Source organism: Neopelma chrysocephalum, unplaced genomic scaffold (genome assembly GCF_003984885.1).
Source record: "Neopelma chrysocephalum unplaced genomic scaffold, ASM398488v2 Primary Assembly neopelma1_23b, whole genome shotgun sequence".
Taxonomy (NCBI): domain Eukaryota; kingdom Metazoa; phylum Chordata; class Aves; order Passeriformes; family Pipridae; genus Neopelma; species Neopelma chrysocephalum.
The window spans coordinates 2,552,293-2,578,987 of NW_020897692.1; the positions used below are offsets into that span (position 1 = coordinate 2,552,293).

The 26,695-nt window shown below is 37.7% G+C and overlaps 1 protein-coding gene across 5 annotated transcripts in view; it reads right to left on the bottom strand.

Moving 5' to 3' along the window:
- The window catches only part of KLHL32 (kelch like family member 32), a 119,375-nt gene that overhangs the window by 79,647 nt on the left and 13,033 nt on the right, over positions 1-26,695 (bottom strand). For 3 of the 5 annotated variants that reach the window (XR_003536130.1, XM_027694764.1, XM_027694776.1), the window contains exons 2-3: positions 15,787-15,874; positions 13,120-13,300 (exon numbers count right to left, since the gene is read on the bottom strand). Coding sequence is in view for 3 of the 5 variants with exons in the window: in XM_027694764.1 (XP_027550565.1) it covers positions 13,120-13,300; positions 15,787-15,809 (204 nt within the window). In the remaining 2 variants the exon portion in view is untranslated. Of the gene's footprint in view, positions 1-7,073; positions 7,154-13,119; positions 13,301-15,786; positions 15,875-26,695 lie in introns of those variants that run through there. The other 2 variants (XM_027694786.1, XM_027694767.1) reach the window with 2 other exon arrangements.

Here is a 26,695-nt window from a genome sequence, read left to right on the forward strand (position 1 = left end):
GAATTAACCTTTAGGGTTTTTTAACTTCATGTTCTAATCCTTCATTGTGTAAGCAATATAATTTTTTCTTTCTTCTTTTCACCTATCACAACAAAAAAGAAAATATTCAGAATGTATGAATAGAAGTCAAAATACTGCTTTGACAGATGAAAATGTCTATATCAAATATCAACTGTGTTCTAGATGTGCAATGTATACTTATCCAAATAACCAATTTAATATGTGACTGTTTCTTTACAGCATGTAAAAATGTGCTTTGTTCTTTGTTCTTCTCATAACCAGCTTTGTTTCCCTCCCAATTTAAACCTAAATCAATCATCAGCCATGTCCTCTGGAGTCTCTTGCACACTGAAAAACATATCCATCAATACCAATTGCGTGAAGCATGATTAAGAGGCTCATTACATGATTCTTCTGAAAAAGTTCTATATGAATTCCCAGAGAAAATGTCACATAACATCAGTCACTGATAACTGAGCCTGCAGTAACTCATCTGCCCAATGAAATCTACCTAAATATTGGTTTTAAGCATTTGCCAAGCAACTAAAACGAATCCTATAAAATGAAAAGGTCAGCTATCATTCACAGTTTAAGGGAATATATAGTTAAAGCAAAAACTGAGCAGCAAATTACACAATTTTATTCCTAGTACTTAAGTGTCACATATTACTGTTAGCAAAGCAAATTTCACTGAACCTTTGGTGTTTCTTTTAGTATGTCAATGTCAGACAGTGATACATAATTACACAGCCCTGAATAAGTAATCAAAATTGAAATAAAGAACTATGTTAAACTTTAGAGGACCTAAGCATGTGATATTTTTTCCTGATGGTATAGTGGGTATTCCATCAAAAGCAAAGTAATTTTCTTTATTGTAACAAGGCACAGGGTCTTCGTTCCAAGTCAGAATAAAAACTTAAAATTTTTTTTAAAAAAGCATGTGTTGCTAATAAGTTATATCCTGTTTAAACCTTCATTAAATGTAATTCACGTTGTCACAGTCAGTTTAATAGTGTAATGTGTCTTCCCCAAATCTCTGCTTAGATGCATGAACATAATTTAAGAAGTGGAAAAAGGAAGACTGTATCATGCTACTGCTAATGAGTTGCTGAGTCATCACTAAAAAGACCTATATTCAAAATTTGTTCAAGTAGTATTATAGAAACAAAATAATTCTACAATTTCCATGTGAAAACTTGTATCAGAATAAAAAAAAATTAACGGTGAACTACTAGAGCTACAGTAACCTTATTAATTCCAATATTTTAAAATTAATAAGTCATCACAGGTGGTCCTGAATATCAAATTACTGTTTATTTTACGGCAGAAGCAAGAAAACTGAATTATAAGAACAGTGCCATGCAAAGCACTGCATAAAACTCCAGTAATGTACAGTCTGTCCTAACAACAGTCACTCATAAGCAGGCCTGCCTTTTGGAAAATAAAGGAAGCAGCATAACTGAAACTAGGGTTTTTTTCCAGCATTTCCAGTCAAGCACAGAAAAGGATGAGTCACATTTGCAAATTTTGGCTTAAATTGCTTTAATGCTTCCCAATGAATGCATAAGCCTATTGTTCACGTCCTTTGATGATTTTAGCAAGTGATATCAAAAGCAAGCCCAAAATAAAATTGGAATAAAAGTCACTTAGCTCTTGAACTAGCATTTTAACTATCACAATACATTTCACTCACAGAGACAAAGCTTCCTGCAATTTTTTTTTCTCCCTAGAAAAAACCATGATCAAAGCTTGGACACCTGTAAGGGACTTATTTTTAAAAACATACTTCACACAATACCATCGAGACAAGTTCCCAGCTCAGTTCATACAAACTCTAACCAAACAGTTGTACAGCAAGGCTTAATCTACCAGAACTTGAGTAACAATCTTAGTCATTATTATAATTACCTTCCTAAGAAGCCATTTATAATGTGATGTGAATGTCATTCGACACTGACATCCAAATGTTCCAAGCAATAATAAACTATGGCAATTACTTCCATTCTGCATCATAACTAGAAAGCATACTTATTATGTGAGGAATCTAATGTTGAAATTTTAAATGGTTCATCTTATGAACGTTTGTACTAGATACCTTTCATATCTGGCCAATTTTATGAGAGTTTGAACTATATAACCTTCGCATCCTTTAAAACAATCCTGTTTTCCATTACAATTATAAATCTTGCTTTCCATTAAGAATACAGTACAATTTTGCTAAAGTATGGCCCTTAATTCCCATCCTCATATTTATTAAAGTGTTTTATACAAAGGCAAAGTAATAAAACCAGCTATTTTTCTTTGGTTTGTTCATATCCTCTACTGATAAAAACCTAAAAAAGTAAACAAGCACTAACAATTTGCGAAATAAAAGAATGACTTGACTAACCAAGCTTGTGTTAATGTTGCAGTCATTTGTCACAGTAGTTTTCATCAGCAGCTGTGCTCTACCCTCCATCAGCTATCTCCTCTGGAACAAATGCCTCTATAAAACCATCTCTTCATTTTATTTTTAGTAGTCTGCATTTGACCATGCTCATTTATCCTTTGGCTTTTCCTTCAACTCTAACAAACAAAACTCTTCCAAACTAACAGACCACGATGATATTAATTTAATTATTCCCTCAAGTTCTACAGACCTACTCCTTGGTTGAAATCTAACCCTGACAAAATAGATGATTAGGTGCCAGGTATGAGAGCTTCTGAAAATGCAGATGGACATTTCAAAAGGTGTCCTAATATTCTCTAATTTTTATATAAAATGGACTTTGTGTACATTTGTTGCCTATTCACATAGCTGATACCCTGTGGCCCTGGGAAGCCAAGTTATTTCATCAGTAGCTGAGAATGTTGCACATGTCCAAGGAGATGCTAATTTCTAATTTGGTTTTGGCATACATACACAGAAAAACATATTTGTTTTTATACATATTAAAGGAATACATGCAGCCTAATGGTGAAGAGTATGTTATGCTGAGCTCTAACCATTACTTTTTCACAAAGTGATTTCACAAAAAGCTTTTGACAGAGGCCTTTAAATGCCTGGAAGGCAAACTAAGCAGGAGAGAAAAGAGGAGAGATCTTTGCCTGAATAAGTGACTGAATATATAAAATGGTGAGCAAGAAGAGACTGGGACAGTTTTCACAGGGAGTCACGATCCCAGTGGAGCACCTCAGTGTGGACTCCTTAATACACCAGAGAAGATCTGGAAAAGAGCAAGAGCAGTGCAGCTAGAAAGTCCATTGAGGCAAAGCTATCCAAGGTAGTAAAGGCCTGGGTAAAGTGTGATAAACTGTGATAAACAAAGGATTGTATTAGATAAGCAGTTGGCTTCTAAAATGGTGGCTATAAAAATTAGCACATGAGTTTAACAAAAAATCATCCCTGCGCTTAGCAATAGTAAAACAAAAAAGAAAAAAAAAAGAAGGTAATCGAAACTTAGAAATTCTTAGGCAAGAGAAAACAAAACAGAAATCAACCCTATGCCCATGCAGAAATCTACATTTTGCCTACTGCATAAAAGTCTTTTACCCTCACCTCACAAAACGTACACTAGAGCTGGAAAAGCTTCAGAGAAGAGCAACAAACTTTCTCAAGCATCCTGCACAGCTTCCATTTGACCAGCTGTATCAGGGACGTTGATACTTTTGGTCTGTGTTTGGTCCAGCCACCTGTGAGAGTGTATCCTTTCCCCGCCAATTTATGAGAAAACAAGAACTGATAAAATGGGAACTTTGTCCTTGGAGGGAGAATCTTGTATAAATATATTTAATTGGTGTTCTACGATTGGCTAATCGCCTTTCAAGGTCACCTGAAGGAGAGATTGAGGAGGAGGAGGATGAAGTAAACCCACCGACTCAATTAAGAAAGACCCCTGAGGCATACTGCGCGTGCGGGAGGGGAATTCCAAAGTATCCACGCATGCGCAGAAGTAATGCTACTTGCATAACCAGGGGGTGGGACTGAAAGCCTCTAGATGGGCGGTGCTGGCCACACCTGTCTGGATAGACATAATCAGTTAATTGTATAAAAAGCAGATAGCTCGTTTTTGGAGGAAGCTTGCTTCACACAAAGGACCACGTTATCTTTAGCAGGGACACCTGCTACGTGTAAGCCTGCCAACCCTCCGAAAAACGCACCTGCTGCAGAGGATTTTTATGACATTTGGAGTTGGTAAGATAACCTCATAAATGACACCTGAGTAGGGTGTCGTATTCCCTCATTATTTTCTCTTCCTCTCGAGTTCCCATTTACTTTGGCCACTTCTTTGTAATAAATATTGGTTTTTGTTGAGCTTTCAATGGTGTTTGGTTTCAAACTCGGCATCCTTCGAACTTTGTCTATTGCACTAGTATCTGATTAAGTTAAAAACTTCCAGCCTGGAAAAGAGATGATTCAGTGCCGTGAGAAGAACACAGAGGAACCAATGGTTACCTTTTCCAATAGAAGAACTAGAAGGAATCAAGTGAAACTGCTCGAAATCAGATTGAGAATAAACGAAAGTAGATCTTGACACAAAAGGCAGTCAGCCATGCTGTACGGAGGACGAGAAATCTTACAGAGGCTCTATGGGAAAGAAGATGAAAGCTTAGAAGAGAGACCTATCTAGGATTGCTGAATAGACAGGTATCACAGCCTGCTCAGGAAATGCCGTGAAGAAAACAGGTATGAAACACTTCTCTGCCACAGACCTGCCCCAATAAACTGGCTTTCCATTGGCAAACACTTAGCAACATAGAAACTACAGCTGAGCCCAGCCCAACTTCAGAACACTTGCTATGGCAGCACTGCAAAATTAAAATGAGGTAGCCTGGAGTGAGCAAAGAAGATGGTAAAGAAAATTGGCAACTACAACAACATAGCTGCAATGATTCCTTTCTGTCTCGGTATTAAACTGAGAAAACGCATCAACTGAATAGTAGCCAAACACCACATGTTGTTATCACACTAGGCTAATTTGAGACAGTAAGCCACAGTCTCCAATGGCCTATTTCATTAACTGCAGAATTGATTCTGCCATACTTAACCACAATGCACCTAATTACCATACAGGCACTTCAAAAAAGGAAAAGGAAAAAGAAAATCAGGATGATATGACACCACATTGTTTACCACCCAACACTGGCAGAATTGCAATGAATTCATTTATGAACTATAAGAACTGCAACAGAAACATATTTACTAGGACAGCATAACAACTACTGGGAATTTGAACATAGAATGCAGAAAAGAGAAGATTCTTCTAAATGCTTTTGATAACACCCACACTCCTGAGCTCTGGGAATTCTGTCTGCAGCAAACAAAAACTGCTTCAGAGCCTCACAGGATAAAAACTCATTAATTGCAAAGATAAGGATGAACAAAGGAAAATTAACCAGATCCACATCCTTACTTTGTTCATTTTGAAAGAATATTAAAGTATTTATTTTAAAAATCTTTAATACATTTGCAAACCATTTTTGTATATACTCCAGAAGTAAAAAACAGTTTGTTCAGATAAATATTACACAAGACATTTCACACCTGCCCATGCTATATTACTTTCAAGACTTTGATTAATCTTAGTCAAAGTACTGAAGTGCTTATATCAAACAATATTTTAAGAAGTGAAGAAATGTGCAGCTTTCTTCACACTCAACTGTAACTAGGTTATTGAATAATTAGTAGTAAAACTCTAATTTGTATTTGAACATTTATGTTATGCTAGTAGTATAACATATATTTTTTCCCCAGGTCTCCTCTTAATTTAAGCAAGTTTCTTTTTTTTCCTAATGGGAAGCAAGCAGCATTGAGTTCTCATTCTCAACAGGTGGTGTATAAGTAACATGCTGACAACACTAGACACCAATGTGAATCTTCAAATACCTTCTGCATCACTCAGATCCATGTGTTGGCACATTTGGCTGATTTCATGTGTAGGAGAGTTTAAAAACAATGCTAAACAGTTAGACAGGATGCCAAAATAGCCCTTAGATTTCTTACAGCATCACTGTATATAGTGAACATTACAAACTCAATAATCTCAAGCCTGAAACCACTACTAAGACTATATTCCTTCCCAAGTTTGCAGTTAGCATTTTTACATAGGAAGAATGCATTAACAAACAAACAAAAAACACAAGAGAGATTAAACAGAGAATTAAGAAGGAGGAAACTTTTATCTTAATACTAAGCATATTTAATAGAGACATCTTTATCAAAGTTCTTATATAAGAATACTGTTGGTGTGACAGTAAACGAGAATACTCTGCAAATACAATACTCTGAAGTTTTGTAGAGCAATTGGAAACTGCTGCTGAATTAAGGGCTTCGACAGTGGAGAATGGCACAGGACAATATGAAATTAATTGGATAAAAGTCTTAAGGCTTCTCAGACTGTGGGCAAGAATGTTAAGAGTAAGAAGATGGCAAGGGTGTATAAGTAAACGAGAGATGCCTCATAGCTGGGATATTACTAGTTTTGCATAAATCATGATGGTAGCAGAAAGGGAGCTTGGTATTTCATGGAAAATGTTTCAATTGTCATATAAGTTATCAGTGAGAGCAAAAGATGCAAGGAATCATAGCAGGGTGCATGGTCTGCCAACTCTGGAATGTTCATCTGACATTGCTACAATTGTACTGTCAGATTTCCAAACAACTAGTTTGGGAAAAATCTGTGTAATGCTTGTAAGGATTCAAGGAAGAGGGCCAAGAAAAGCAAGCCTATTGGTGAGCCTGACCCTTAGTACAAAAATTTTTCTTCTAGTGCTCAAGCTAGAAAGTTAGTCTGTTGGTTACAGAATCACAGTATCCTTAGGGTTGGAAGGGACCTCTGGAGATCATCTAGTCCAATCCCCCTGCCAAGACAGGGTCACCTAGAGTAGGTAAAACAGGAAAGGAATGTGTCTAGGTGGGTTTTCAATGACACTAGAGACAGAGATCCCACAACTTCCCTGGGTAACGTGTTCCAGTGCTCTGCCATCCTCAATGTAAAGAAGTTCTTCCTCATACTGAGGTGGAACTTCTTGTGTTTTAGTTTATGGCCATTGTTCCTTGTCCTGTTGTTCAGGAAGTTCAGAAACAGCCATACCTATCCATACGTGGCTTGGGTGCAGGGAAGGTCCGCATGTAGAACTAGTGTTTGTTTAGAAGAATAGAGCTGATTTGGTCCTATGGGAAGAGCTAAGATTTCTAAAGGTTATCTGGACAGACAATTTCTAAGTAGCATCACTTTCAGGGTACAATAGTATGGAAAATATTGTTTGTTGAGTAGACGTACCAATGGTAAAATACTGAAAGACAAAAATCACATTACACTGCAAAAGCAGCAGCTAATTCTGATTTCTCAACTAGGTCTTTAGATCTATCCCTAAGACATATCAGGGAGAACCTTTTCCTCTTTATCCATATAACAAGATTTGAAAGCCATTTGCATCATACAGTCTTTCACACCTCAGGGATTTGTTCATAAAAATTAATTCTCTAATGTTATCAAGAAACAATGCAATATACCGTAAAATATGAACAATCAGCAATGTTGTGTGCAAAGGAGGAAACTATCTGTCAACAGGCAGGAAAGGTGATAAAGAAAACCCCGGAAAAGAAACTGTTTAAGAAGCAACTGAGACAGTTAGTAATACAAAGTCTGTATGCAAAATTATAATCTACTAGTTCATTTCAGATAAGAAAAATTCTTCTAAGAATTGAGCATGCTTATTGTGGAAAAAAATCAGAGTATTATTCACACTTTAAAATCTATTCCAGATAGTTGATATAATTTTGTTCATCCATATTAGATGGAAAATCTGCATCTTTTTGAGAAAGATCAAAGTCCTGCAACTATAAACCTACTCAAAAGAAAAATAACGAAGAAAGGAGTTGTTCTGACTGGAAAACCAATGCATTTTGTACAAGAAAATCTTAAGGTTATATAATCACCTGCCAACACTGTAAAATCCTACTAATGAAGTCATGAAGTAACACTTCATTTTGGTCCCAGAGGGGAAAAAAGCAGAAGAGTGTTTTAATTGGAAATGACTTGGCTTGCTAGAGTTATCACAATGCACTCATACTAACTCAACCGCCTTGTCTCGGTGCAATAGATTGAGACAAAAGGCAAATTACAGTATGTCAATACAGAAAAGTTTACCTAGAATGCTGTTTGTTGCTTAAAAAAGAATCCATAAAAATACATATGTTACTATTCTTTATTGTATTCTCTTAGGGTGCGGATATAACTACTATATTCCTTAGCACATTCGGAAAGAAGAGGTCACACAGGAGCAGAAAACAAATTAAAACACCCAATTTTCAAGTGTATAATCTTGCAATTTAACTCTGTATTTTCAGTGTGGTCTTTGTATCCAATTTCCTAAGTTGTTTTTTTGTTTTTTGGGGTTTTTTTTGTTTTGTTTTGTTTTTAAGAAAAAACCCACAACATTTTGGTGTACAAATGTGGCAAATTCCCAAACAAGGAGATATACTTAGGATTTAAACTCCAATGTTTCTTTACAGCTGGAACTACAAGACAACTGGAAGAATGGATGGCAGGCTGCCCTTAAGTATTTTGCTGAAGCTCAGGACTCTGACTTGTTTTAGAAAAGCAAAAGATTTTACTCTAGACTATAACCTCAAAGAAAATTTGATAAGGGAATCCCTGTTTAACCTTCTCCATCCACTTTTCCTCACACAGTGGCTCCAGTTCCCTCAGTCTGTAACGTTACACATTTAGTTATCCTTCTAAAGCATTAACAAACTTTTCTTTGCAATAAAAGAAAGACAGAAGCGGCAATTTGAAAAAAATATGTTGCTTCAGAGAACACAACTATTTAAGAAGTAGCTCCATCTAAATCTAAGTAGACGCAGAACAAAACTGCAGAAAACTGTAAAAGTACTCCATAGAAAGCAAATGTCCAATAGCAGTGAAAAAGAGAAAACAAATTATTCATTCTGACAGAGACGTGTAGAACTGAACATATATCTGGAGACCCAGAAAAGACTGTAGTCGGTTGACCCTGGTTGGATACCAGGCACCCACCAAAGCTACTCTATCAGTCCCCTCCACAAGTGGACAGGGGAGAGAAAATACAGTGAAAGGTTCATGAGTTAAGGACTTGGCAAGATCACTCACCAAATACCATCACAGGAAAAACAAACTCAAATTGGGGATATTAACCGAATTTTATTACTAACAAAATCAGAGCAGGATAATGAGAAGTAAAATAAATACTAAAAAACATCTTCCCCCTGCCCCCCATTCAGTTCTGAGCTCTACCTCCTTCCCCTGAGCAGTGCAGGGAGATGGGGAGTGGGGGTTATGGTCAGTTCATCACAGGTTGTTTCTGCCGCTGCTCATGGAGAGGAGTCCTTCCCCTGCTCCAGGGTGGGGTCCCTCCCACAGCAGACAGTTCTCCACAAACTTCTCCAATGTGAGTCCACCCCACAGGCAACATTCTTCACTAACTGCTGTAACATGGGTCACTGATCCATGAGATGCAGTCCTTCAGGCACTGCCTGCTCCATACTGGGTCCTCCACAGGGCCACAAGTCCTACCAGGAAAACATGCTCCAAGGTGGGCTCCTCTCCACAGGTTTGCAGGTCCCTGCCAGGATTGATCCCTCCAGCATGGATTTCCCATGGATTCACAGCCCTCTTTCAGGCATTCACCTGCTCCAGCATGGATCTCCTCTACAGGCTGCAGGTGGATCTCTACACCCCCACTGACCTTCATGGTCTACAAGGGCACAGCTGCTTCACCATGGTCTTCATCACAGGCTGCAGGGGAACCTCAGCTCTGGAGTCTGGAGCACTCCTCCCCCTCCTTCTCCACTGACCTTAGTGTCTGCGGAGTTGTTCCTCTCATATTCTCACTCTGCTCTTCTCTGGATGCAATTGCATCTGTGCAGTAACTTTTTTTTCCTTCTTAAATATGTTATCCCAGAGGCATTAGTACCTTCTCTGATTGGTTCAGCCTTGGCCTGCAGTAGATCCATCCTGGAACTGCCTGACATTGGCTCTGCCAGACATGGGGGAAGCTTCTGGCAGCTTCTCACAGGAGTCACCCATGCTACCAAAACCCAGCCACCCAAACCCAATACACCTGTGAGATCATAAGAATCAGATGAGAGCCTCTCCAGATAGAGCTGAAAATAGGCTGGGATATTAATCAAATCTATGAGCTGTAGAAACCAGAAGCTATGGTAGGGAAGTTCTTTGTGTCACATTGATATATATTTGTGTCATCTCAGTTTTATTCAAGGTAACTCCAACATCTGATGTTCCCAGAATCCTGTTCACTGCAGTTCTGTGCTTATATCTCAAAAAAAAAAGTGAAAGGTAAGTTTCACATGACAATGAGTTTTTCATAAATGACTTCAGTGTTAGAAAATCTGCAAGTTTCACCCAAGAATTCCTCCAGGAAAATCCAGGAAAAATTAAGGTTAAAATAATATAATATTAAGAGCTAATTTTGAAGCATGTAGGTCTAATCTTTACGACCATTTGAGAGAGATCTGGCACTTTCAGATAGTCATTAATTTCATTCTAAATAAATCTTCTACCCTCTTTTATCATACTCTGGAAACATCCGTTTCTTTTCACTGACTTTGAATGAAGTTTGGCATCATTCTCCTAAAGCTTAAAAAATTAATACCTGAGTAGCTCAAAATCCCCCTAGATATAAAAAGATCAATAATCTCAGGTTATATACAAAACATTATTACTTTTTAATCATCTCTTGCTTTTTCCAAATTATTAGAATCAGGAACACAGTGTATAGTAAATTTTTTGCCATCTTCCTACAGAATATAGGACTCATTTCACAATTTTCTAACCAAGATTTTTGTCCGTTACAAATAAAAACTGTTTGCCTGCTTTCAGAAAGCACAGGTTCCATATTTAGAGCTGATACATAAAGTCTGAAGAACATCCTATCAAACCATAACAGTTTAGAGGCAGACCAAATTACTAAATGCTGCATAGATCATTCTCTCAATATTTTTTTAATAGAAAATATTTATGTAGCAATTAAGGGCACTAAGATTTTAATTTGCAGTAACTGTCCAGCCAATACCACGTAACTCAACTGGAAATAACACAGTAAGTCACAGTGCCCCAAATCTCAATGTCAATCAATAAGTGACAAAAGTAGAAGCTGTTCGTACCTCACTGCTGGAATGCTGGGCACAGATGCCCACTCTGTGATGTTTCTATGCACACTGTAAACTGAGCTCTGGAAAGAATGTCATGTGTGGAGTAATGATATGGCACCCTTATTAAAATATTTCAGTCAAACAAGAACAACAGCACGGTAGTATATCTATCTTTGACAAGTATATATAGCACCTGCTAGAGCTAGAGAGCTCCAGAATCCCTCTCTGTGCTCTGTGAGTAAAAGGAAAAAAGTACAAAGCAATCTCTGTTACAGCAGGGCCCAGGCACCATTATGAAGTAACTATGGCAGTACAAAGTATGCTGTAGCAGAAACCATAAGCATGCAGATAAGCTCAAAAAATGAGCAATCAATTGTCTTAACACCATCACAGAAAAAGTAATGTCAAGGTTAATAATATTTATTAAATACAGGGAATAAGTTAAATCTAAGTTCTAACCAAAAGTGAGAGACAGTTGACAGGAAGATAAAAATTCTGCTCAGGTAATTAAGGATATAGAACTGTTGTCATACACCGTATTACTATTGTAACAAAACAAAAAGGTCACCATGAAGAAGTTCATAACACTACAATTACAGTGTAGACAAAATATTAAATATAATTATTTTGTCAGAGAAAATAGACCTTCAAATTAATTTCAGCTTTAGTCGCTGATTAACAATAGGATGACTCACACTTAAAAATACCAGTCAACTACAGAGCTACAGACAGTCCAACATTTTGAGCGGGTACATTATAATGAAGGTTAGAAGAATTGCTTCATATGTGGAATACTCCTCCTTATTAGCAAACTCCGTTTTTCAGTTACTCCAATTTTAGCACCTGGGTTCAATTTTCCCTGCTGAGTATCTGAATTAGATTTCCCAGGGAGTATTTTAATCTTTACATTTTGGAAACACTTGTTTCTGAAAATAAGTCTTACCACATTTAAAAAATTACTATAGCCTCCTCTTTGAGAGTAACCATTTACATCCTACAAAAATCCACTCTCAAGCTGAATTAAATTGCATTTATCATAGAATCACAGAATGACTTGGGTTGCAAGGGACATTAAAGATCATCTAGTTCCATTCCCCCTGCCATGGGCACCTTTCACTAGACCAGTGAAGCTCCATCCAACTTGGCCTTGAAGACTTCCAGGGGCAGCCCCAACTTCTCTGGGCAACCTGTTTCAGGGCCTTACCACTCTCACAGTAATGACTACATTTAAATTCCCTCTCCCCATGCTTCCATGCTCTACTCACAGAATATGCTGAGTTGGAAGGGACCCATCAGGATCATCAAGTCCAATTCCTGGCCCTACACAGGACAGCCACAAGAATCACAGCATGTGCCTGAGACTATTGTCCAAAGGCTTCTTGAACTCTGTCAGGCTTGGTGCTGTGACCACTTCCCTGGGAAGCCTGTTCCAGTGCCCAACCACCCTCTGGATGAAAAATTTTTTCCTGATATCCAACCTAAACCTCCCCTGACTCATCTTCATGCCATTTCCTTAAGTGCTGTCACTGGTCACAAGAATAAAGAGATCAGTACTTGTCCCTCTGCTTCCCCTCATGAGGATGTTGAAGACTGTGATAAGGTCTCCCCTCAGTTTCCTCTTCACAATCCTCTAATCACAACTGCCTCCAGTGTTCTACAAACATTTCTTCATTCTACTAAAAAGTCTTCCACTTTCTGACTTTACTGGGGCATAAAATTCATAGAAATTGCCTACCTCTGTTGGAGGTGAAGAGCGGTGGAAGACTTACTGTAAATAATGATTAAAAAAAAATAAGGTTTTAACATTTCTTTCCTATGATGTGTGCAGATATTTAAAGTTATATACTCTACTAAATTGTAATAATCCTGAATTTTCTAAAGGCTCAAATTTGAAGCTTGTTCAATATGACATCTATAACCATTCCTGTCCTCCACAATAATAATTTTTAATATTATTATATGAAGAAAAAAGTCTTTGTACTTACTCGGAAGTAGTCACTGCAGGCTGCCAGGACTGCTTTATGTGCATGAAATTTCTGCTCTTCAGCAATAAGGGTAATATCACAAAGTATGCCATCACTTCTTTGTTGGTTCAGGGCTGCCAGGACAGCATCATTATGGGAGCTGGACTGACAAAGCCTCTGACCTGTCAGCATTTCCTGAACACTGAGAGGGGAAAGGGAAAAGATTCTGTCAAAAAAATGTAGGAAACAAGCATATTCTGTCAGAAATACAGAACAACTTTTTCTAAGGCAAGATTGTTTGATAATTCTTGGAAACAAAAAAAAGTCATGACCCCTGTCAGGCAAAAAAACTTAATATAGCATAGACATCACAAAAAAAGCTCAGTATAACAAAGTATTATGAAACCTGATTACATACTCATATTTAAAAACCTCAGTGGTTCTGATTTTCATTTGCTGTAGTGGAAGTCAGCTGAACTCACATGATTAACTCAGAATCATTTTGGAATCAAATGAGAAGAATAAAGGTCCTAGGTTAAGGGACTGCAGAAAACTTTAAGTGGTTCCAACTGATTCATCAGTGGAAAGGAGTATGTATGTACATATGCAACTAGTTCTACTAAAAAGAATGAAGGATCATGGTCTCAGGTGGCCTGTTTAAGACTAATACTGTGCCACTGAATGTTTTCAGACCATTTCAAGTTATTCATATTTATGAAGTGTTGCGGGAGTTTTTTGATTGTCTGGTTTGTGTTGGGGATAGGGGAAAGACGTTTGCTTGTTTTAAAATGCTAAGGCTTTCTCCACCTCTGAATATCTCCATGTATGAATAAAAGATTTGAACATAATCCAGTCTAAGACTGTCTGATGGCAGCTTCCTTTTCTGCAGCAGAAGAAGAGACAATGTAACTGCTGATGTAAATAGAACCAAATCAAACATATTGGCAAATTCCCTTTGGCACCAAACAATGCAATTGATTTGAAATCTATGAGAGTACCAGTTTATATTGCCAGAGAATTTATGTTTTTATAGAAGGTGAATTTACGAAGAGTCATTTTGGTGTATATCAAAGTGAAGACATAAATTTTTTTGTTATTAAGGGGTGAGTAACCTATCAACTTTCCACTACAATCATGTAATTCACTGCATACATATGCTATGCAGCAGCTGTGTGGCTGCTATATTCTCTTTGTTATTCATACACACTCTCTGCCTATCCCACTCCTGCACCTTGGGCATCTCTAAACTACTGCAGCCCTGCCTTGCAGACTGTTTGCTCTAATCCAACCTACTTTTTAAAAAAGACGACAACTAAGACATTACTTCTAGAAGAAGGCTGGCCAAAGTGGAATAGCCTGTACCTGAACTTCAGCCCTCTTTGATAGTTTAGGTTTCATGTATGCACATGTCCTAAATACATTTAAAAATTACTCATTCAAATTATTCTTTTTTGTTCGGCTGTTCTGTTTGTTGAACCCAACTCATATTCTAAATCACAGTTATCAAGAAATCTGACTTGCTAAAATACAATTATTTCTAACAGTTATTTCTCTTCTGTCATTTCTATAGCAAAGTGACTAAACCAAACCAGTGCAAGTATAACATGCTAATTATACCCAGCGATGGCTTCTTTTTATTTCTGTTTTTATTAGCCTCTCTCCCAGTGCTGTGAAGCAAGACCTTCATTCCTCTTGCTTTTTTCACCATCATCCAGAGGACTATTTCACTCAATAGAAAACATACCTATGGTTTTAAACTGAGCTCTATCATAATCCGTTTTTCAATTCAATGCCAAAATGAAAAATCAATTGCCTGTAATCCTTGTGTTAAAAACATATGAAACATATGCATGCAAGGCAATTTAACTGGAATTTATGAATGAAAATACACAGAATCATTAAACACAACATGACGACTTTGTAGTGATATTAGCAGTTGACAGATTCAACAGCTATAAATGCAAGCAAGTCCTGTTTCTCTTCTACTGCAGAAGCATGGCATGGGAAAGGGGAATAGAACTGAAATGATATGGTGTTCCAGTAGCATCAGGTAGTTCTCTGAAGTCCCAGATCAGAGTGTTAGCTACTCTGTAAAACAGAACCATTAGCATATCACACTACTACAAAGTTCTGCAGAAAAACAATTAAGTTAGTAAGTTCTGCAGTGTTCTGCCTGAAAGTGTTTCCAGAAAGTAATTAAATTATAAATAACAAATACTCTGCTGTGACAATGGGCAATACAAATGAGAATGGCTACACTGGGAAAGTGACAGAAGGGAAGGCAGAAAGATAAGTTTGGAGAGAATGCTTTGAAGACATTTTAAACAACTGGAAGAGTAATATACATCCTGAACAGTGGAACACTACACACCCCCAAAATTGTCACCAGCCACCAATTTGGATGCATAAATGTAAAATGCAAGTTGATTCCACAATCAAAAACTCCAAGTATAAACTAAGGCATAAACAACATAACACATGAAGAGGCTGTGGGTCTCCAGTCAATCCTAGGCACACTTCTCTTTACTAGAGATAAGTGTCAACAAGAGAGTAATATTTTGCAGTATTTAATAATGTGAATTCCTATCTAATGAACAAAAGTACTAGTTTCGCTTTTTTCTACTTTGTTTACTGATGCAAACATCATCCTAAATGTTAATACTTCCTACACACTACCAAGTACTATACCTCAGGCACCTCTCAGATGGCATCTTTCAGTTTGGTCTTCTGAATATCAAAGCTTATAACCCTGTAGGGAAAGCAGCAAACATTCCAGCTAGAAAGAGGGAACAGAGAGGAAAGTTAAAATTCAAAGCATACACAGCCTCAGCCTTAAAGATCAATACTTTCAGGATATGTAATTCAAAAGCAACTTTCAGACTGTATTCAATTCCAGCCAATGAAAGTGGCCTTTCCTCTAGTCTTCTCTAGAATTTCACACCCTACCATCTGAATGTCCTGCACCTACTGCACTTGAGGTTTGCTTTCTACAAACACAGGAACACATATAATTTCAAAAAACTGAAGAGAGGTGAGGAGGGAAATAACTGTCCCAAAAATCCCTCAATGAAGAGTAGGCCAAAAGTATGTATAACTCTTTGCTTACTTCCCTGAATAACATACAGCTTCAGAACATTTCACTCTCACCATCAACTCAGTTTCTAGTTATATTATAACTCACCTTATCCTTCAAGAGACAGTAAAACACAGCATATTAAGTAAGTGGTCCAGGTGCTAATGAAGCAAACACATTTCTGATAAAGGTACCTACTATTTTATACACCCATATGTCACTTACATGACATTTCAGTGGTTATAGAAGGCTTTTAAGTTCAACCTTCACATTCACCAGTAGCAAGAGGAGAGACTCAACAGCTGACTCGATTGATATACAGAGAAGTTTTAACTAGGTCCTTAAATGGCCTAAGTCCTTCACCAGAACTAATACAGAAGTAATATCTGTAAGTATTACTCCACTACAACATCTATATAAATGCCAGCACTGCCCATACCAGCACAAAGAATTCTCGAGCAAAAATTCCTTACTCCATCACAGGTGTGAATATGGACATCAAAATCAAAGGTTTGACCTCTGCTGATTGGAGAGACAGTAGCCAGAAGCAACTCACCTCAAGTCTATGCAGATATACTATATGTTTCTGGTGAAACATACCATACATAAAATACAGAGTATTATATATATTAAAACACCTGCATAGGAATAAATAACATAGCTTACTGGTTTTCTAGCCACTGTCCAAGTTTAAAGCAATCCACCTTGATGTCACATCTGAACAAAGTAACTTCTTCCAGTCTCAGGGGATCAGAACTTTGGACTTCCTGAAGAATTAAGGAAAAACTGCCATTCTTCTCCTAGGAACTCAAGTTTCAGAACAGGAAATCTCTCTCAGATGCCTTCAAACAGCTTGATAGCATTTTCAAGGGGACTTTCATCAAGGTTTGCAAGAGAGATCTAAGATACAGCCTCTTTTTTTTTCCCACATTGTTGGACTTGTCTCTTCATGCCACACTGCAATCACATCCAGAAGCACCTCAAAACACAGGCCTAAGTGGGCCCTTGAGTGCACACAGGCCACTAAGGACTTTATTTCTGTCCCTCTTACGATCCAGAGCCAGCACTACCAGAAATACAGAGCAGTTGATGCCTTTTATCCCCACATAATGAAAATAGTTTAACCGTGAAAAGCTGCAACACAAAATTTTAACTATCTTTCAGCTCACTTAGATTCAGATAGCTAGCATATGCAAATCTTTACTGCTACCAGATGCAGTCTTTGCTCTTCTGATGATCCACACTTAGATCAAGAACCCTTGGGCATATCTTCAAGCAGATAACTGCTTTTCTCCCCTCAACAGCCCCTGCTGCTTCAGACCCACTCACAGGAAGACTGGTTTGCCTCCCTGGGGAGATCTGTGCTATTCATGTCGTTTGGGAACTATAGGGTCCTTTACGCTAGTACCACTTGAAAAGGCTTTCACCTAGTTCATCACAAGTAAGGTTGATGATCTTCTGTTTACCACTGAACTTCACAGAGGCACTGCATTAGTTAAATATTGCTCTGCCTTTAAACTCCCCTAGTGTGTGAAAAGCCCTCTAATTTCTCCTTTAATTTTTTACATTGAGTTGGGAAAGCCACACATTTATCTATTTCTACATTACTTAAAACAATACTGCTTATTAAAAATCTATTTCAAATAATCAGTTTTAACTCATTCAAACCATCCAGGCAAACCCCAAGTATTTAAGTAAAGATTTTAATCTCATTTTACATAGGTAGCTTTTAGTTATCTTCCTAAACTGAAGCTGTTTCCCTTGTCAGTAACCATACAAAATGGGTGATTTGTAAAACTTGGCATTAAATGTGATTTTTTTTGTTTCTATGAGTACAGATGATGTATCTTTCCAGCTAGCAATAATTCATTTAGATATATTTCTTAATATTCTTAATTATGACTCTCAACTTATGTTGGAAAATGGTGACTCAACACTACTTACATTACATTTGGTGTGCACTAAATTAGCTTAGGTAGAAATTGATGAAAATTCATGTACTCAAAAACTGGTTAAAATTACTACAAATACTGAATATATTTTGAAGAGATTTTTGCATTTTCAAGTAGTTATCTTTAATTAGTTATCTTCTTTCCCTCAAGTCACTCCTTTTCTAAATGTGTGTTTTTAGTATTGAAAAACACTTCCACTTAAACCCACACCACTTTAAATTAGATGTATATGCAAACTGAAGAGATCATAAGATCTTCCCTGTAAAAGAGCAAAATTTAGACCAACTGATTAAGTCATGAAGATAAAGCATTTCTATACAGTGAAATGGTATTTTCACTTTGACAGCTTCAAATATCTGTTTTAAATTTTGTCTTTTTTTTTTTTTAAGAAAATGCAACATTTAAAAACTATGAGAAGTACACATTAATTTCATTTCAGAATTATATCATAGCACATCTTGGTGGAGGCTGTCATGGATACAGAATAAAACCATTAAGATTTACCCATGGCAATTTTCTATTCCAGCTTAGAGCCTTATTCATAGGAGCTTCTGGTTTTATCTGTGGTTTTAGTAAGTCAGAATAATCCATCGTTTCAAGCTGTACTTCACCTTCTCTCAGAGTAAGAGTCTCTTCAGAAACAAAATTATAAGCTTACTATTCACAGAAAAAAAAAAAAGGACAGCATTCTCTTCTATCCTTTTAATCACAGCTCTGCCAAATTAATTTGTCAAAGGGAAAACACTTGGAAACAGCTTTGAAAAAAATTCATTGCAAACCTGCTCTTCTGAGTATATTAACACACTTCTCCCCCATGACAGGGAGACACCACGTTATCCCTTTTTCGTTGAGATCCTTGAGAGCTGAAATATTTTTCTCTTTCCATAAAAAATGTTCAAGAATTTCACAACTGTGAGGAAAAATCTGCCATTGCCCACTGTTGTCAGTGAAACCACAGTTCAGCTCAATCAAAAGTTGCTCATCTAATGTAGTCCCTCAATAAAGTGACTTTCAAGAGAAAGCATTCACAGTACCGAAAAAAGCCCTTAGATTTAATGACAATTACAACAGTAAGGGAATAAAAAAATTGAAAACCTGGATTTGTTTGGGAAAATAGGGTTTGATCAAAACACTCAGAAAAAATTCAGCAAAACAATAAAATAAAATCAAATTTTTGCAGTCTTCTGATTAATAACAAACTATTTTCTTGTGAGACTGGAAAGGTCATTGTTATCTTCAGGCCATCAGCTACAGACATTTAGAATAATGAAGTTTATTTTCTATTACTACCAAATTACTATCTGACTTCATAGAATCATTAAGATCTTAAACCACAGAAATATAAAATGAAACCACAGGCCGTACAAGCAGAAACACATTCTATGTCTTTACATCCTCTTTGTGACTTTATATCTTCTACATATCTCAATATATCAGCATTCTGAACATTTTTTTCTGAAGAGGCATTCAGATAAAATAAAATCCAGGTCATGGTCATCTGTGTAACTTAAGGCATATTTTACCTCAGCTACCACCTGAGCAAGAAGTTGTTGCATTCTAGTGATAAAACCACATACAATCGTGTAACTCAACTGGAAACCACACAGTTGGAGTTTGATGACTTTCAAGAACATGTTTGCTTCCAGGATGCGTGTATACTGTTTCATGTTTTTCCTTTGAAAAAGGGAAGTTTTATACAACTATAATAGCATACCATCGTGTACCAGCAGCTTAGCTTTTCAGAACCACTCACTGTTGCTACCATTTAAGCTATGATACTAGTTACCTGCTGAAAGGTGCAGCCATTACTTACAGCTGACCCATTTATCATTGTTAGGGAATGGCTAGGAGGATCCATATTACAAATGGATCCTGATCTGGCTGAAGATATCCCAGCTCATGGCAGGGGACTGGGCTAGATAACCTGCAAATGCCTCTTCCAACTCAAACTATTCTATTGTTCTGTGAACTTATTTTCTCATCTTTCTCAAAGCTAGGCAATAAATATGCAAAGAACTCTCAATGTATAGTATCTAATCCATAGATTAAGTTCACAGTCATTATAAGGGACAGGATGAAATTTCTTGGGCATTTTAGTTTTTAAGGCATTGTGCGGCTGGCATGAACCAAAATCTTCAGTTACTTTGCCAGAGTATGCTTTCAAGATTTTTCCTAGACTCAACAAAAAGAAAATAAAAGACTATCTGACTTGATCAATAGTGTACAGCCTTGCATAACTGAGGTGACCAGTTATATGTCTAAATACTACATGGCATTTCCAGTGAACAAGTATTTATATATTTCAATAAAAACATATAGAGTTTATACATTTCTATGGACCTACAAGGCCCTCAACTTTCTCCATGAAACAGCATTCATGAAGTTAAAAGTAAAAAGCTGTGACTACCAGCAGCCAAGAAAACATGTACCTTCTAAGAATGGCCTTCAGCAGCCACAGGGTGGCAGAACTAAACTTCAAGATAACCTACACCTCCAGGACGGTGACCAGAATATTTCAAGAAGTCTTTTCCCCTCCACCACCACCTCCCAGCATAATTACAATAATATAAAATACTTGCTGCGTGTCCAGTGGGTGCTTTCAATACCAGGAATTACAAAAGGAAAAAAAAAAAAAAAAAGAAAATAGTCTGTACATAACAGTACAATCACACAGCACTTCTCTGAAAATCAGAGCATTGCAACAGGTTACTGATACCCATGTCTCTATTTTGAAAAAATATTCAAGTCATACAGTAACTGACCACTAAAATCACCATCAATTTTACCCCATATAGAATCACTGAACGGCTTGGTTTGGAAGGGATCTTAAAGATCATCTAGTTCCAATCTCACTCCCTCGAGCAGGGTCAAGGGCAGAACAGAGCATTCTTTATTACAGAGTTTCTGGGTTCTCAGGTTTTATGAACAGAAAAAATCAAATCATTTAAGTCAACACTAAAGTATAGAATGTTACTCTGAAGGAACAGGAGATGCCTTCTAATCCGTTGTGACATAATTGGCTAATTGACTATTCCTCCACTCTTCAGTATAAGACAACAAAGATATTTGCAAACACCTTTCTGTGAAGAAAAATGGGCATCAAAAGATTTCTGGCAGCTTTAAGCAAATTGGGCAGTGTCATTCATTTTGATGATGAAACAAATTTGGATGAGGCCAAGAAGAAGATGACAAGTGAGAAAGAAGTCAGAAGAGGAAACAAAAATTATATGGAAGAAGCTGGTAATGAAGACCAGGTGAGACAGCTGCAGTTGTTTCTTGGTTTTCTTCTTTTGCAAAGGGGAAACAGTGGAATAGTACACAATACTAAAATCAAATGAGTATCTGGGCAAAATAGATGAGAAGGGATGGACTTTTCTACAGCACAATCACAGGAAGAGATGCCAGAGGTCAGCTGGGAAAAATTCTAATTGCTGTACAAGAAGACTGAATGCTCAAGAGTGAAGACTAGGAAGGCACAGAAAGAAGAAAGATAAAGAGCCAAGGGTAGGGAAAATCCTGGACTAAAACCTGCATGTGACAAAACCATCAGATTTCGAAGAAACCAATTAAAAGAATCAATGTCTGTTAGAGGCCATTCTGTCTAGATTTTAGAATAGAAATCAAGATCACAAAGTTCCACATCTTTTTTGTGGAGAAACATCTGCAGAACATTTGCCTTCACTTTCTGCTGATGGTGCTGGATTATAGCAAATAATCCCTGACAGTTTTCTTGAGCAGCTGATCTTAGTGCTAGTGGTTGCAATTATGCTGCTGTTCCACACAGTCAGTATAGCTCTTCCAGATTTTTTCTTTAGTTTACCTTTTAAAAAGTGTTAAGAGGTTACACACCCATGAAGCTAAGAATGCTAGAAAAGGCAAAAAGCTAAATGCTCCAATGCCAAAACCGAAATTCCCTTCAGTCATCTTACTACAATAAAAGGCACAGGTTCCTAATTGCATTACTTCCTAATGAACATTTGAATTTTCAAAAAAAGCAGCAAAGTGAAATTCCTCTCATATGACTTATGTTCGTGTTAAAGTCAATGAGGTATAACAACATTAGGAAGACACACACACTGCCTTAGGACCTTTTTTCCACACTTAAATTATGTCAAAACTTCTATAAGCCTGGTTAATACCACTCCAGCATAAACTCTTGAATTAGAGTGATGCCTGTATTTACTGTTTGGCTGAAAGCTGCTTTAAGTATAAAAGGAATTTTCACATGCAGCCTTAAACTTAGAAGTTTAAGTAGGAGTGATGGGAGCTGAAGTTAGCTAGAGCTCTGAAGTAGATCCATCTAAACCTCTTCCTTACAACAAACTCAGAGTGATTAAAACACTTCTATACTGAAACAATAGATTTGATTTAAACATTAAAGAAATCTACTTTGAAAGGGAAAACTAAAACTAATTAGATGAAGATGACCAGAATAAATAAGACCTACAGGTAAATGTATTTCTGGCCATTGTTTGTGGGCAAGAAGTAGGGGGAGAGAATGGAGAGGGTTGCCCATCTTCGAATTCTATTAGACACTGCAGTCACAAAAGCCATAAGCAGTGAAGTCTGCATAGTCGTCTGCTTCCAGGCCTTCACCCTGTTTTGCACTGCCTTCTGCAGATCAAAAAAAAGCACCTGTTGTTTGGGAAAAACAGAATTTCAACCACGTACACTCTTTTATTACTGTAAGATCACTATTTCTTACATTTACATGCCTGCAACATGTTTACACAGTCACTGCTACCTCTATAACCTTAACTAGGCTACCTAATAAAAAACACAAATAAGCTTGATCTGGGATGAGGAAAGTGGCACTGAAGAAATCAGAGAAATTTTTTGCACCCCTATTGTGCTTTGGATTAAGCTATAAACTGCCCAGAGTGGTTGCATTTTTTATTTAAGACCTTTTAAAAACCATCTGGTTTGTTATAACCTCTAATTAGCATCCAGAGAAAGAGTCACACACTCTCCTCTAAGAGAAATTCTTTTTAATTTAGTGAGAAAAATAAAATATTTTGGCAAAAGGTTTTTACAGGAGTAAAATATAACCGGGAAAAAAGCATTTCACTAAACCATTCAGCACAAAGACCCATTCCACAGGAAACACCCACTAAAAACAATCCATTTACCAGCTTTAGTAAAACACAACTCATTGGTTTTAAGTTACCCACAAGAGAAGGAAAAGAGTAAAAGAAAGCAACAGATTAAAAGGGGTAAAGAAAGAGCGAAGAAAGAGAGAAGGAGAGAGAGAAAGGAGAGGCGAATAGTTACCGACAAGATTCGATGATTCACATGGTGCCGGCTGGAGAAGGAAAAGAGAAGAAGAGGAGAGGAGGAAAAAAAATGGTTACCGACTCACATGGTTCAAGCTGCAGGAGGGAAGGAGAGAGAGAGAGAGAGACAGAATACTGGTCAAGGAAGAAAACTCTTACCATACGAACAGAAGGAGAAATGCTCTCACCTCAAGACAGGTATCAAGGGGCAGATTTACTAGGGAAACTGTGGCATCCTCCCTCCTCCCTGTGAGTAGAACCTGCTAGACTGTGAGTTTTTGAAGCATTAAGACAGTTGGGAACAGTACAGTTCCCATCCCCTGATGGAAGAAGCTGTGGTTCACATATCTGCTGGGAACACAAAGGAAAACAGCAGGACACCTGACCTCTTACATAGGAAAACTGCTGAATGCCATGTCCAAACTGATGGTAGAGTTAATGGATTCTTCTTCTCCAGGGATTCATCCAGAGCTTTTATTTAGGCTTTGCACAAGACTTTTAGACTTTATACTACCATATTTTACTGAAACAGGAGATCTCTTTTTTTCTCTTATCCTTTGCTCAACACATGTTCCATTCCTAATCCAGACTTTATTCGATGTTCCAGACCAGCGACCTAGAAAATGTTCTGATATTGACCACTGTCATTAATACCCAGTGTCAATCCAGCAAATAAAAATTCCTCTCAGAGCAGAAGGAACATATCAGGTAGGGAGAGGAGGTGTCAAGACATACAGTCTAAAAAAACTCATTGTGAAGATGCACATGATGCATTTCATAGTGTGAGTCGTGACTTTGACAACACATCTTAAGAAACTCACATTAAGGTAATACCTTGTACTAAAGTAAAAAAATCACTCTAATTAAGCACTATCAAATAGGTTACTAGAGAGACATTTGAGTTCTTGTTTGCCAACATCAGACTTGAATGTGCTTTATACTCTTTTTTCAGAGACAATCCAAGAATATTTTAAATCCTTTGGGTACATACAGATGTAACGATAGACTCAGATCCATTTTTAGGCAAATTGTGCATCAATGCTTCTTAGATTATTTAAACAAACAGACCCCAGAGTGACAAAAATAAACAACCCCCCCCAAAAAAACCAAAAACAAACAAACAAACCAGGAGAAGCTAAATTTCAAAAGAAAAGTAAAACGCTTTTTTTTCTTGTGTGAAACAACTTGTTGCTTAAATTCCCAAGGGCACCATGAATGTAGGCACCTATGAAAGACTTTGTAAGAGTACAGTTAATTCCTTGCTTACAGAAGAGCAAGGGATTTTGTAGCCGGGAGAATGCTGAAACTGAAACCAGTACACTGTTGAAAGCTCAACAAAACAATATTTATTACAAAGAAGGGGTCAACAAGACAAGAACACGAAAGAGAGGACAGAGGAGGTAAGCCCTCAGTACAACCCCCCCCACGTACTCAGGTGTTACTTACAAGGTTGTCTTACTGACCCCAGAATGCTTAGACTTCCCCATAGCAGATGCTGCATCCCCGGAGCATCAGCAGGCTCACAAGATAGCGGGCATCCCTGCAAAAGGCAACACTGTCCTCCATGTGAAGCTTGAGTTCGCTCCCAGCACGAACTAAAGGATGGGGCAATCACCAACCACATGAAGTTCAACAAGGGAAAGTGCCAGATTCTGCACTGGAATGCATGGGGCAACCTTGGAAGTACATCCAGACTGGGGAATGAGTTGCTGGAAAGCAGTGTCATGGAAGGGGACCTGGGGGTCCTGGTTGATGGCAAGTTGAATATGAGTCAGCAGTGCCCTGGCAGCCAGGAGGGCCAGCTGTGCCCAGGGGGGCATCAGGCAAAGCATCGCCAGCCGGTCAAGGGAGTGGATTGTCCCGCTCTGCTCTGCACTGCTGTGGCCTCACCTGGAACACTGTGTGCAGTTTTGGGCACCACAATGTAAGAAAGATATTAAGCTGTTAGAAAGCATCCAAAGGAGGGCAACAAAGATGGTGAAGGGCCTTGAGGGGAAGCCGTATGAGGAGCAGCTGAGGTCACTTGGTCTGTTCAGTCTGCAGAAGACTGAGGGGGGACCTCATTGCAGTTACAACTTCCTCACAAGGGGAAGAGGAGGGACAGGCACTGATCTCTTCTCTGTGGTGACCAGTGACAGGACCTAAGGGAATGGCCTGAAGTTGTGACAGGGGAGGTTTAGGTTGAATATTAGAAAAAGGTTCTTCATCCAGGCACTGGAACAGGCTCTCCAGAGAAGTGCTCATAGCACCAACCTGCCAGAGTTCAAGAAGCATTTGGACAACACTCTCAGGTACATGGTGTGACTCTTGAGGATGTTCCTATGCAGGGCTAATGGTTAGAGTTGATGATCCTCGTGAGTTTCTTCCAACTCAGCATATCCTTTGATTTTGTGATTTGAGAAAGCTAAATTGTTCGAAGCAGAAAAAAAAAAGGCTGTAGGAGCACTGCTTTGTTTCTAAAACAACTTGTATATTTTTTAAAATTATAAGGGCAATAATTACCTTGTTAAAAGTCACTAAATGCTACAAATAGCTACTTGTAATTCAAGTTAAAACACTGCTTCTTCTATAACTTAATGGGCACAAATTAACACAAGTGAAATTCCCGCTAAACACCAGAAAATACTTTTTACTCTGACAATGGTTAAACATCAGAACAGATTGCCCAGAGAGGTTGTGGAGTCTTCCTTCTTAGAGATATTCAAAACACCTCTGGACACTTTCCTGGACAACCTGCTCTATGTTGAGTCTGCTTAAATTGGGGGGTTTGACTTAATTATCTCAAGAGGTCCTTTCCAACCTAGACAATTCTGTGTTTTGTGTCATTCTCTGTGGTACAGCTGAGAAGACTCTGAATGTACTATATGCATGCAAGAGCATATTAGTCCCATATGTCCTATTTATTCTACATTCCATTCTTCTTGAAGATATTTTATCTCATAAAAGGAAACAGAAGGGGCAAAATTCTATCAAAAAAAAGGGAAAATCCTATCAAAACCAGAGTGAATGCACATGCTCCACATCTCTCTTAGGTGTCCCACTAGGGCACATTTATAAGTTTCAGTCTTTTCATTTATTGGAACCACCTAAGAATCCTTTTAACTCCTGTCTAGAATTATACCAATCCAAAGCAAATGTACTGCAGCACTAAACACTTATTTTGTCATACGAAAATAATCTTTCTTTTTTTTTTTTTAAGATTAGGAAAACTCAGTAGCAATTCTGGTGCAACTACCGTTTATATGAAGTTTGATGATTATTTCACTTGATAAACAAAAATAATACTTTGTAAGCTATAT